A 14,931-nucleotide genomic window follows, 5' to 3' on the forward strand; every position below is an offset into this window, starting at 1 on the left:
CTCCTTAAAAAACTACATGTGTAGTGATTTTATCAAGTGAATTTGTGGCATATTATAAGTAATACGATATTTGGTATACATGTATGGGATCAAAGGTTTACATGTGTTGTCAGACGGGGTTCAACTTGTCTCTCAATTTTTTGTCGAGCCCCGGGTTTTCATTAAGGCGAGTCCTGGACTCATCATAATCAGTCTGGACTCATCATTTTCAAAACTTGCGAGTCCCAAGATGCATGAAAGTTGTAAAATGTTGTATCAACTGAGCACATACATGTATATTACCATTTTATCACAAAAGTTAAAAAATAATCTAAATTTTGTGTAATTAGGGATAGTGATGCGGCGGCGTTAACTCACTTCTTAAAAGCTTAATATTGCAGAAGGTAGAAGATCTGGATGCTTCATACTTTGTATATAGATGCCTTATGATATGAAGTTTCCGTCTGTCATATGTCTATTGTCATTGACCTCATTTTCATGGTTCAGTGACTACTTGAAAAAAAAGTTCAGAATTTTTGTAATGTTAATTTCTCTCTTATTATGAGTAATTGGATAACTATATTTGGTATGTGCGTACATTGCAAGGTCCTTATGCCTGTCAGACAGTTTTCATTTGACCTCGACCTCGTTTCATGGATCAGTGAATAAGGTTAAGTTTTCATGGTCAAGTCTATATCTCAGATACTATAAGCAATAGGTCTACTATATTTGGCGTACATGTATGTAATGATTGTAAGGTGTACATGTCCAGCTGGCAGGTGTCATCTGACCTTGACCTCATTTTCATGGTTCAGTGGTACTAGTTTAGTTTTTGTGTTTTGGTCTGTTTTTCTAATACTGTATGCAGTAGGTCAACTATATTTGGTGTATGGAAATATTTTACAATGTACATATCAGTCTGGCAGGTATTATATGACCTTGACCTAATTTTCACGGTTCATTGCTCAATGTTAAGCTTTTGTGTTTTGGTCTGTTTCTCTTAAACTTTAAGCAATATGTCAACTATATTTGGTGTAAGGAATGATTGTAAGGTGTATGCATGTATGTATGTCTGGTAGGTATCATCTGACCTTGACTTCATTTTCATGGTTCATTGGTCCATATGGAATTTCCATGGTTTGGTCTGTTTGTTTTATACTACAAGCAATAGGTCATCTATATTCTGTGTATGGAATGATTGTATTAAAGCTGTACATGTATTTCCGCCTTGGTTTATCTGACCTTGACCTCATTTTCTTGGATCATAAATGTTAATGTGATACTTGTAGTAAAACTTTATAAGTAGGACTATCAACATAAAATCAATGGTCAGTATAGTAGGGGAGACATTTCAGCGTGTGCACTCTTGTTTCAACTTATAAGTCTACAGATATCTAAATAAAAAATTAAGGTATATACATAAGGTAAAAATAAAATCAAACAAAAGACGGTGTTCATGTGACCCCAACCTCATTTTACCCATCAGTGATTAAGGTTATTTTTTTGTGCAAATTAATATATATTGTGGTTAATTCCATTTCTCAGATTCTACACAATGTATATAAAGCAGTAGGTCAAAGTTTACATATGAACAAGAAGAGATACTATACATGAAACGTTTATATATATGTTAATGATGATGGATAGCTGCTTACAGTCCAGTGGCAAATCAATATGCATATTCAGGACAAGAATATGTTTATGTGATGTGAATAATAACCCTGCTTTGTTATAGACTGACAGCAACTAAAATAGCAAAAAATAACTAAATGACATCTAGAATGAAACCTACATGTATATATAAGGCTTCAATAGAAGGAAAGGCAATTGTCTATGCAATATGTCAAGCTCTACTCTTTAATGAGTCTATAAAAGTAGTGAATAAATTCAGCAGAAATATCTTGTTCATTGTGTCTGTGATAATCATTCATGTACATGTACATCACATCACTGCATGTACAAAAATGTACCACATCTATTTTATATAGATCTGTCATATGCATTTAATACACAATTCTAAAAATAAAAAAATAAAAACTATAGGCCATGCAACATGTACTACAAGTATACAACAGGGTTTATACTTGATACAGGCACATGAAATGTGATTGAATTTAATGAAATAGTTTTTGTGTCACCTGAGACCATTGTTGCAAAATGTGACACTTAGGGATTACAATCAGCATAATTGTGCAGCAGCATAAACTATTTGAATAAAGTTTGATATTTCAGAAGATAGATGACCTGGATGTTTTATACCTTGTACACAGATACATTTTTGTGTACCTTATATGTGTAGTCACTAAGTTTCTGTCCAACAAATGTCCATTGTCCTTGACCTAATTTTTATGGTTCAGTGACTGCTTGATTAAAAATTATGCTTTTTTTTCTCATTTGAAATTTTCACTTTACAAATGTATTATCTCAGATTCTATAAGCAATAGGTCAACTATATTTGGTGTATAGAATAATTGTTAGATGTACATGTGCATTTTCGACTAGCAGTTTTTATCGAACCTTGACCTCTTTTTCATGGTTCATTCTTTAGTTGTTGTGGTTAAGTCTATTTCTCAAACTAGCAATAAGGCCTCTACATTTGGTGTATGGAATGATTTTAAGGTGAACATGTCCGACACGGGCATTTTTTTCTGACCTTGACCTTTTTCATGATTTATTATTTGTGATTTTGGTCTATTTTGCAGACACTTTGAAGCAGTAGGGCCACTATATTCTGCATATGACTTCTGCAGCCCTTCTATGTCAAGTATATATTGATCTTAAAAAATGACAGGTTATTGATAATTTAGTTTATTGCTTTCAAATTTAAAAATTTGATTAAAAGGTAAAAAAAGCTAGAATTTTCATTTTGGACTAAGGGAGCTACCATTTGATTTTTATTGGGGGGGGGGGGGGGGGGGGCTAGGATGAAAAATTTTGTCCTGCATTTTTTTTAGTTGTAATATCTGTCCTGCCTTTTTATTTTTCACTCTATTCGGTGCTGCCTTTTTTTTAAGTTTATCCTGATTTTTTTTTTACCTAAATTGTCATCCTGAGGCCATAAAAAAGAATATGTTTGTTTGCCCTAACCCTATCTACCCATATAAAAGCTGCCTACTCAAAATCTTTTATTGTCCTGATGTGAAAAAGTTTTTTTTTTTAATCAGATAGGCATGAAGACTAAAAATCATCTGACACTTCAATTACTCTTTAGAGGAAAAAAAGAAAATGCCTACCTACCTACCCACTGTCTCTACCTTTGGGTAGGGTTTGGGCAAACCAAAATATTTTTAAGTGTGGCTTGACTTTTTTTTTTTGCAAGTGTCTCATCCTGCCTTTTTTTTACTCAAAACTCCTGTCCTGCCTATTTTTTTCAAATTTCATCCTAGCCCCCCCCCCCCCCCCCCCCCCTAAAAATCAAATGGTAGCTCCCTATATAACTTTTTTCAAATTAACTTGGATTTTAATAAAACTCTACAGCTATCTCAATCATATATTGATCTTACAAAAAAAACAAGGTTATTTGGAAGTCAGGTTTATTGGTAACTGTAAATGTAAGGATTTATTTAAAAGGTAAAAAAGCAAGATTTTTCAGTTCGAGCTAAATTCGCAGCTATCTAAATCATATATTGATATTACAAAATGCCTGGTTATTAGTCCCCTACCGTCAAAGTCGAAGGGGACTTTAGGTTTGCACTCCGTCCGTCTGTCTGTCTGTCCATCCGTCAGTCTGGCAAATCAGTTTTCCACACTTTTTTTCTTCGTGCTTGAAGATATTGATTTGATTTTTGGTGTATTGTTTTATCATGACAAGTTACAGATCAAGTTCGAATTTTATTTATCAATTATTATGTCAAGGATAGACTAGGATTGTTTTTTTGTATATATGTATCTGCTACAGCATGGGAATTGTATAGGAAATACACATGTATTTAAATATATAGCCTACTACCTAAGATTTTTTTCTTACTAGATACAAAATAAAAGAGCCCCACCCCTGACAGTTCACAAAAATTCGTACAGTAAGGCACCTCTCTAGTAGACTTGACCAACTGAGCTAAAAAAAACTTCACCAGAGCAGCTAATAGAGGACAGTTTTTTTTTCTTGTATGCAAGCCGAGGGGGGTGCTTGTGGCGCTAAACATATATATGTATGGTTTATCAATGCTTAGACTTTTTACATGTCCCATTCAAACTATGCATAGTTTGCACCCCCTTATCAAAATCCTTGATCCACGTCTGGCAGAGGGAAGCAGTCAGTGGCGGATCCAGCCATTTATAAAAGGGGGGAGGGGTTCCTACCCCCGGAAACCACCCCCCCCCCCCTGGATTCGCCACTGGCAGTGCTATAGTGTACAGTTTAACAGTGTTTACTGTACTCTTTAATTTCCACGATTACGATCCGACCTCAAGTCATAAAGCATATGAGGCACATCTGAAAACTTTGACAAACGTCACATATTTCAAATATTCATGGCTATAGTTACAATATGACGACGAAAGAGATTTAAAAACTATTTCCAAACGATTAACAATCGAAGCGATAAATTTTAAGTCCCATTGTTTTTATTTTTGGATACCCTCGGGACCTTTCAATGAACCTCATTCTAGTAAATATGTTCCGCGTGCGCTGTTCAGATTGGATAACTAGAATTCTGATTGGTTGAAAAAGTCACATGCAAAATCCTTCAGAAGTGAAACCTTATACGGGTAGTTGTTAGATCTTCGTATGTAGTATAACGTAGTATAACGAAATCCGAGATCTATATTTTAATTAGATTGCAGACTTTATATCATACCGTAGGAAGACATGTCATCCTACCCGGACACATGATTTGATCCCGGACCGACCAATCTTTGCTCTAACTCCTAAATATTGCGTGCTTGGCAGAGAGGTAGCCAGTCTTCGATTTGAAACGGGTGAGGATCGATCCCAAAACTTCCCGCACTCGAGCAGTTGTGTAGCTTTCATAAACGCAATGAGGCAACCATTAAAAAAGAGATAAAGAGTATTATATACCATGTACGTCATAGTATAAAGTATACTGAGTGACGACGGTTCAAAACGTTGACTGCTTTACTCACTCATTCCTCTTTAGTAAAGTCTTGAAAACTTTCTTTCATAAAATGAACATGGTAGATGCAAATATCTTTTTAAGTAACAGACAAAGTATACCTCGCAAAAAACTGATTTAAACAAGAGGTCATGACTGTGAAACTGATATGATGCTTGATTTTTTTTTGACAACGAACTTGTTATTTTTGGTGGACAAAGTTTTCAATAGACATTTGGCATTCCTACATTTTATGTAGTACTCTTCTACCTTGGTTAATATAAGCAAGACTTCATAGTTCACCCAGTTATTATCATCCATACATTTTGACAAAAGCTAAACATATAAAGTTAAAAGACATAGTGGATCTTAAACTTAATATCCCCAAATCTGTACAAAAGCATTTTAGAAGATATCATACATATAATTCTGTCAATTATTTTTGTTTTGATCAGGACCTGTCTGTAACTGAATACTGAGAATTAAACCTTTAACCAGCAGTTTCATTAAAATATATTGATTCAATGCGCACCAGAAATATTATTTCATGATAAAATTCCACAAATCTGAATTGGATCTTTTTGCCAGTGTGTGACCTATCAAGAGTATGATCACCTACGCCTATTTTGCATTTCATATTTTCAATTAACCGTCCACTCCCTATTGCATTGGCATTGACGTCTTTTAACCAAGGTGAGGCTTTGCCTGCCAAGATTCAAATCATTTGCCTCACCAGAAATAAAATTCAAGTTACGCTACTGTCGATTGATTGATAGTTGGTTCCTTAACGTCCAGTGGCAAATTTTTTATGCATAATTAACGTGTAGAGAGCGTTGCATTCTCTCTACAAGAGGCATCGGATTTAACGTCCCCACTCTGACCGGACGGGACTGCGTACTTGTACATCCCGCAAGACCAAACGGACTCCCCACTTTGGCATTGGTTTAACTGCCGATCGGAACAAAAACAATAGTGACCATATTTCTATTCCCTCGATCACCTTTAAGGGGTTACTGTCGACGGGAGCGCGCGACCAAAGAGACAGTTATAAATGTGGAAGATACATATACATGAACGTGTATTAATCAAATTATTTGCAACAAGAATGTGTGGCCTTAAGACACCGTGCCCCTTCACATGATCATATTTCCATGTTCAGTGCACCACTGAATCCGGGTCAAACTCTAATTTGGTATATAATTTTAAACGTTTTTTATTTTGAACAGAACGGAAGAACGGACCGATGCACAGAGAGTAAATATAATATCCCCTTGCTATCATAAGTTGGTCGTAAAACTAAAATGATAATCCTACTTAACGAAACTTCAATAAAATATTCCGTACATGTCCGTTTTTCATACGTATTTGTATAAGTTAAACGCCAAACATTTAAGAAAAACAATTTAGGAGCAATGACGTTAAATTACGCATACGTTTGTACGGGCTCTTCCTAGAATCCATGCATCATTATAATTAAAGACAAGATATAAAAAAAAAATTAACTGATTCAGTAAAGTGTATTATCGCTATTTTACGAAATTTTCCTTTGATCTTGCTGACTGATAATTTCCTTTCTCAGCGGAGTCGAGTGATATGAAAATTTATCGCTAGAAACTAAGGGGGCCAGTGGCGTTGTCAATGAAATTGACATGAAATTGACAACGTCGTCATAGGTAAAATAGCGATAAACAGATTATCATTGGTCATCTCAACTCGATTGCTTTTCTCACTTTCGCCGTACCGGCTCAAGCGAAAAATCAATCTCGTTGAGATGATCAACGATAATCTATAAATCATATGTTTTCTTGAAGATGCGTCCTCCATTTGATAAAATTCTACGGAAAGTGACAAAGTACTATCAGAAAGATGCATCAGTGATCTGAACTTTTACCTTTAACAAAAACAAAAGTATCTTGAAACAAATTATAGAAGTATGCTAAAAAAAAAGAAGAAAAAGCAAGTCGTGTACACCTTTTACATTCCGGCTTGTTTGAAACTCTTGTTTTAATCTTATAACTTTTAAATAAAAAATGAAAATATAATCTCGCTTCAGATTCCATTATTTTTATTTTTTCAAACTTAATTTTGATTTAGTAGCTTTAAGAATTCATCGTTTGAGAGATAAATATATGGGTCAAGAGAAATGAAGTAATGGTCGGTGCATTTGATTAACTGAATTAATCATTCCCTTTAAAGGTTGTTGTCAATGAAATAAATCATCCCAAATTTAATAACAAAATATGTAAAGAATTAAAATAGTAGTTTGTGCTAATTTTTAAATAGCATCTATTCCAACATAGTATGTGTATTCAACGAGCCAAAAATTCATGCAGTCTATGATCCCCTCCGTCATCCTTCAATGCTATAGGCCGAGATACGGTCAGATAGGTTGGTTATGTCGAGTAATGTCATTTTATTGGAAATCTCTAATAGGCGAGTGACATATTGCAAAAAGACGCTTAGTTAACGACTTTAATGCACCCACCTAACACACGGCTGTATTACATATCATTCGAAAGCTTATTATCTGTACTTTCTGTTTTGCCCGGTCGTAAACAAATCGTACGGTGCTTTTTCTGTTAAATCAAGGTCAAAGGTCATGAATAAACATTCAAATTGTTTGCGATTATTAAACAAAAAGCCATTTTCTAGTTCCTGTACCATAATTTTTTCCAAAAGATCATATGCACTTTATATAACATGGTACATTATTTTTAAATCATACAAAAACCAAGAGGTTAGTTGCGCAATATTTCCCGAAAATTGAAATTCATAAAAAATCAAAAAAAAAAAAAATGAAAAAAATGTTCCAACAGCAAAATATATCTTGGGGAATCGATATGTGTATGCTAAAACATAGATAAATATATATTGTTTAGGTCAAGGAATATTTGTTTTATAATTTGAAGATGCAATTATTAACTATTGCTCATAGAACAGCCTTCTATTGAAGTGTTTGAAGCTGCCATCTGCAAATAGCGATCAGTTTGTTATTGTATGTTAAGATAGCACATCGCTAATTGTCAATATCAGGGAAGAGAATGATTTTCCATAATAAAAGAAGGAGTATTTAAAGTTCGAAAAGAAATATACCAGCTAATTGAGGTAGAAATTTGATTTGTTTTCTGAATCAAACTTATTTACCTTTTGTAATCATGTTTAAATGCAAACATGACTTTGCGACTAAATCGTAGGCAGCATTGAAATAAGTAACCACCGTTTTAAAACAATTGGTTGTCTTAAGCGGGATGTAAACGAACTAAATATAATGCTGCTGTTTTTTATTTTGTTTAAAAACGTGTTAGACATGTTGAATGTGTTTAGAAGTTTAATCTCTTTAATTATTCGAATGAAAGATGTTTTGAGTGTTTTCAACATAAGCTTTTAAAAATACAAATGCAGGTCATTGAGTTTGTAAAACATAATAAGCAGTTGTATTATTAAATAAATGAATAGTTTGAATACCCTTCCTGACCTCATACGATCATTCGCTGTTTTAGGCACTGATCGTGTTCATGCTGTGCTGCGTTTTGTGGACTGTTGTTCGTCTCTTGGACTTTGATTTTATTATTTTGATGGTTTTATTTAAGTTTCTTTGATTCATGGTTTGAGATTGATTGTCCCTTTGGTATCATTTTACTTTAAAGACATTAAGTTGCAGTTATGAAAATCGGCAAAAAAATCGCCTCACAGTAAAGTGATGAAGATTATACGCCATAAGACAAATATCCGCGAAAATAAGTTAGTTTGCTCACGGTGATATATATATACAACAGAATCGTAATCGTGATACATTTAACAACAATTTTTAAAACTGTTACTACTTAAAGAGAAACGAAATATATCAAAGGGACATTCAAACTCATAACTTGAAAACGAACTGACAAAGCCGGGACAAAAAACGAAAAAAGACAAGCTACAGTATACAAAACACAACATATAAAATTACAGATTGAGTAACAGAAACCCCAAAAATATTTGGGGTGAACTCAGGGACCCCCAAAGGGTAACCAGATCCTGTTCCACATGTGACACACGTCTTGTGGTTCATGTAATTCCTAACTCGGTGATAAGTCTTATTCGGTAGGTGACATTCAAGGCAGAGATGGCGGTATTTTGGTTACGTCGATTGGAATTTATCCGTCGTCATCTGGCAAATCAGATATTCCATAACTGTTAAACACTTGAAATGGCGTCCATAAAATTTTCGAAGGGATGATTTCAACTTTGCAATTGAACTCTGGTTTATAACTATGTTCAAACATTTTTCTTCAAATGTCCTGTACCAGGCCAGGCAGTTGTTATCAAATAGTCCGTTTCTGTGTATGATGGCGTTTGTTTTTGTAGCAGTTCAGTGTTTCTGTTATTCCGTTGTTTTTCTCTTATAATTGATGTGTTTCCCTCGGTTTCGGTTTGTGATCCGGATTGTTTTCAGTTAAATCGATTTATGACTATTCAATAGCGGTATACTATAGTTACCTTTATTCAATAGCTTCATCGTGAGCAGTAATCCATCATCAAGGAAATCGTGAAAGTAAATGCAAGCTCTGGAATATTGTAACGACTTGGAGATATATACGCCACAAGAATATGCCGCGAAATCGCGTTACAATTGGGCAAGTGTTGAAACAAAGAGTTTATTTAAATTTCGCGTGCAATACGTCGACTGAGCATGCAAAGACAAATTTAGGAAATACAAAACAATACATTTATACGTCATATCATAAATATTTCCGATTTTGTATGGTTTCAGAGGTGTTGCGGCTCAATGAAATCGGTCTCTTCCTTTAATAGTATAGATATGCAGGCGTTGCTGTAATGTTGCTACATAGAAATGAAAAGTTTACAATTGGGGAGCTGAAATCATCTCTTTTGTCGTTAAATTTGTTCTCAACCGTCCATTATCGAGTTTTTTTATTTTCAATTTCAATGGAAAATACGCGTTCAACATTATCACAAACTTTGCACTATTAAGTGAGAAAACATCATCTATATAGTGGAAAGTGAAGTTTCAAGATAATGGAAACTTCTTTTCAATCGTCACAAGAAGCTCTGGCATGAAGTCAGCCTCGTGTGAAAAAGGAACAAGTCATTCAAGCTATTCAGGAAATTTAGTTGTACTAGTAACTAGAATCGTTGCGTATTAATGGAATTTTTTCATAAAAATTATTCTTTTTTGATGAATTTATGCATTTCAACAATGAACAACGCAATTCAATCAATCAAGAAGACAAGATATATAATGTGTTTACTGGTTTTTGAATTCTTTGAAATTTCAATTTTCATCGATTTTTTTTTTGAATTTTGTCTATATCTTAAATTTTTTTTATGGTTCATATTGAATAAATACAAGGTCTTTTCACTACATCAATGTTTATAATGAAACTACAAATCAAACAATTAGAAAAGTCGAAAGATATTTTTTTTCAGTCTGGTAGTTACAATGCAGATTGCTATCTCGCAGTTTCGCCCCCTTTATTTCGAGTAAAAGTATGATGCTCGCACATATTTTTTAACTTCAAATTTTGCAGATTCTTAAGAACTTGTTTATTAAATCTCATATTGACCACATACAATGTTTAGAAAGGAAGAAGTGTTTAAAAGCTGTGTTTCTGCAGATGGTGGCATTTTGGGCAACTGTATGAGTTGTTATGATTTGCTGTTTGATTAGAAGTAAGCATATTTATACGAAATTGATGATGTCAAAAACTTCTTTGATAGTTATAACAGGGTTTTACTTAGTTTTTAGTTATTATAGCAGTTGCATCAGAAAGAAAAATTTTGGTTTTCACTCATTTTACTCAAATTTCAGGAAACATGTGCTGTCTATCAAAAACACGCTTTAAATATTTAAAAATGCGTTTAATTAATGACTGTTGATCTCTCTGCTAAAAGTTTAAATTGTTTGCATACGTGAATTTATTATATAAAAGTCATAATATGCAATCAAGCTGACATCTTGGAAAATATGCACTTATTCGTCCTTGACCTTTGATCTTGATTGTACAGAAATTGCACCGTACGATTTTTTTACGACCGGGCAAAACAGATAGTACAGATGTGTAGCTTTCGAATGATATATAATTTAGCCGTGTGTCAGGTGGGTGTATTAAACAGTTAATTTTATGGTTAAAGTCACTCCACTACAATTTAATTGACTGAAAATAATGAAATCTTTACGTTATCATGCTTCATTTGACTTTACATAATATATTATGTTAACGATAGAAAAATCAAAACGTCTTTTGAGACGGCCCCTTTAAAATGTATATCGTCTCTCGACTCTCGTTTGTTGTTTGTCAAAAATAATCATTTATCTAACACGTCTATTAAGTATTATAGTTATATTATATATCATATCATATTTCTCATTTTTCGTAGGTAGATTTTAATACAGCATGCGTTGTAAAGTCTTCCTTAGCTGGAAATGAGGCATTATATCCTCCAGTCCAAATCGGTGTGACTATGAAAAACAAATACGAAAATAACACAAATATTTTATGGCAACACTACAGTACCATTGAGGGAACTTCAATAATATACCCCGCAACAAACTGGACCAATTGTAGAGATTTTGATCCCAGATTGAGGTAATAGTTTTATAAATTTTTCAGACAAGAGATATGGTTGAGTTTCATTTTTTTAACAACATAATTAAATATTTATTTCAATTACTGGCTTGTTATAATATCCTTCAGGAGTCCAAGTTCCTCCTGATGTTCCCTGTTACATCCCACTAATTACTCAGGGAAGTAATTAGTTGTAAAATTCATAGTACATCAAACATAATATATTCAATAATATCACTCATAATGATTGTTAAAATGTTTTTCTAATGGTTACTAAAATTTTATTTTGAATAGTGCAAGACCCTCACGGGTAGTCAATGTCGTTAAAAAACACCCTCATAGTATAACACATCATATATATCAAGTATACGCAGCCATTTTGTTGGTCCAATAGATGGTTGTGTTTCTTATTTAATCTATAGTGACGTGTTGAAATAGGAACCTTTTTATAATGTTTGTTTATAGCATGGCTTTGTGAAATATAATTAAACAGTATTGGCAGGATGTCGTTTACCATTGGTATTTGACATTCCATTACTAAAGTATCCCTTAATAAAACGTTCAGGCAGAATATAAGGCTACAACTATTCTGTCTTGCATTAGTGACTTTTGAAAATTTTTCTTGATATGTTAATATTGGCAATCAGGTGTACATTTATCTTTGCAAAACTTAAATAAAGTGAAACTTGGATTGATTGATTGTTCCTTGCTTTACGTCAGTGTCAACTATTTGATACACGTTCAGGACGAGAACAAATTAACAGTTGGTGTACTTTACTGTCTTTATTAATTACGTTCTGCAAGTCAGGTCAACGGGGAGGACGGGCTATAAAGTTGACTGCCACAGGAAAATGAGTTCATGTTGTATAGGGGGAAAACAGTTTGCATTGCAACAGACTAACTATAGATCCTTTAATAGTTGTTACAAAAATACATAATGAGCAGAATCGTAAAACATGTATCGGATTTTACGTCCCTATTCCGATAGAAAATCACTTTGTATTTATGAATCTAACACAGCCAAGCAGACACTCTACTTTGGTAAAGGTTTGGTATCTTTCGCCTATCCTTTACTACCAGATCATCTTATCTAGTCAAGGCGCTTTCTGGTTGAATGCCAGTTACACTTGATGTGCAGGATTTACACCGATAGAAATCGCTACCTATTGTATCCTAAATTTTAGCTTAATCTGCCAAAGGTGAGGAAGAAGGGATTAGGGTCGTGACCTTTGGCTAGTAAAGAAGTTTCTAGACAAGAGCAGTCCAGGGATGACCATATTGCTATACACAGGTGAACTCTTGAGGTCGTGGGACTGTCATATTACATATAGGCATAAAGTTTATAGATTCCTGCACCAAAGTTACAAGATGCTAATTGCATATTTTCCGTCCCTTTATTGTGATGTTGTTTGTATTCATAAGCAAATATCTAATATCTAATGAAATATACTATATACCCCCCAAAAAAAAGGCATTGCAAACTTGTAAGTTGAAGAGAAAATGACAACGCCATGGAAAATAACACACACACAAAAAACCCAACGTAAACACAAACAAGTCTACAATACACTACATAGAAAACTAGAGACGGAGCAAGACGAACAAAGCATCGATACTATTATTGTTTTGTGTTAATGGGTAATTACTGCCTCGTGGACATATACTGCACATCTCCATACGCTTGGGCATTAATTAATGAAAAATACCGTATTGTACATAGCAGGTTGTAGTCAATTTTTTCATTTTATGTTTTTTCAGGCCTGAATTCTCCGCAACAGCATCACCGAGACCTAAAGACATTGTAATAGTAATTGCCTCAACAAAGTCTATGGATGCACCATCGGGTGTTCTAAACAAAGAGAAGCTAACTGTTGCCAAAGAAGCTGCACGTTCAGTCATAAATACACTAAATCCTAATGATCGGGTACGTTTATTGTTACTTTGGATGTGCAAAAAGTATGAAAATAACACTTCATAAATTGTGTGCGTTTGAAGCGCTTTTCTGAATTAACCTTCATCAGGAACGCTGATGTAGTCCTTTGTGCTAATTATCACAAATGCTTCTTTTTGTGTAATTTTATTGTGGTGTAAAAGTGTTGACCGAAGCACATGTTGTATGAAGCGCTAATAAGACCATGAACAAAATGTTTTAACCAGTTTTTCTTTTATTTACCTGTGCACTTTTTTGTGGAAGCACGTGTCATCACGCATGTAACATTTCATTTTGATACGAAGGTTAATTTTTGAATGACGCGCGATTTCTATTAGCCAATCAAACTAACAGATTCTCGTGAAACATACATGTAATGTAATTATTATTAAATAACACAACTAATTTATACATTATATCAAAAATGGTAATAAAGAAGCATACATAGTTCGAAAAGGACATCATCATGGCGAAAAACAGATGGAAAGACGTAAAACATTCTTCAAACCATTTCATCAAAAACGTACATTAAACAATAGTAACCTAACCGAAAACCGAAAACGGGTGATGGACTGTTACATAAGTTATACAATGGAAACAGTGCTGTGCAGTAAATAATTAATAAGTTCTAATTGAACAATGTAGCTAATCTGTGCATGGATCTGACAACACTTCGTTCTACTTTCATTCTGGTAATTATTACAAAACCAATGAAATTGCTGCCTTCAATTCAAATATGTTGAAAGTGTGTATCATTAGGACAATACAAGAAAGTAGAACGAAGAATTATCAGATACTTCTAATGTTCTAATTTTATCTATAATACCCTCCGACAAATTATACTAGTATTGCAAAGCAATGGGTATAGTAATGAGAAAATATACAACGTATTGAATCTTTATATATGAGGGTATAGATGGGGTTAGCAGAATAAAGAATAATGGTGAAGAAGTGCAAAATAAAGGGCCAAAAAAATAAAGAGTAAACAAAAATAGGCCAAAAAACAAAAATAAAGAATAGAGAACATTGAATGCTAAAATATATGAAAAAGAATAATGGGCCCAAATTATATAGAATAAAGAATTATATACAAAAATTGTAAAAAATAGAGAAAAATGGACTAAAAATAATGCTCAGAGAAATGAAGAACAAACCCCCCCCTCCCCCCCCCCCCCCCTTCCCCCTAATTTACACCCTCATATATCTTATTGCGTCAAGTCTGTGCTACGAGTAAATTTTGGGGTGTAATCACGGCTATTTTTGCAAAAAGTTATTAATAACATATTACAAAAAAGAAGCGAAAGATACCAAAGGGACTTTCAAACTCATTAGTCAAAAATAAACTGACAACGCCATGGCTAAAAAAGAAAAAGACAAACAGACAAACAACAGTACACAAACC

At 33.8% G+C, this 14,931-nt stretch overlaps 2 protein-coding genes across 3 annotated transcripts in view; both read left to right on the plus strand.

Annotated features, from left to right (window-relative positions):
• LOC127710509 (VWFA and cache domain-containing protein 1-like) overlaps positions 1-14,931 on the plus strand; it is a 165,492-nt gene that overhangs the window by 116,978 nt on the left and 33,583 nt on the right. The gene's annotated exons all lie outside the window — the stretch shown is intronic.
• Positions 1-14,931, plus strand: part of LOC127710510 (VWFA and cache domain-containing protein 1-like) — a 64,108-nt gene that overhangs the window by 15,594 nt on the left and 33,583 nt on the right. Inside the window, exons 4-5 of the mRNA XM_052216433.1 lie at positions 11,412-11,620; positions 13,358-13,523. Coding sequence (XP_052072393.1) covers positions 11,412-11,620; positions 13,358-13,523 — 375 coding nt within the window. The remainder of the gene's footprint in view (positions 1-11,411; positions 11,621-13,357; positions 13,524-14,931) is intronic.

Source organism: Mytilus californianus, unplaced genomic scaffold (assembly GCF_021869535.1).
Source record: "Mytilus californianus isolate M0D057914Y unplaced genomic scaffold, xbMytCali1.0.p SCAF_8, whole genome shotgun sequence".
In the NCBI taxonomy this organism is placed as follows: Eukaryota; Metazoa; Mollusca; class Bivalvia; order Mytilida; family Mytilidae; genus Mytilus; species Mytilus californianus.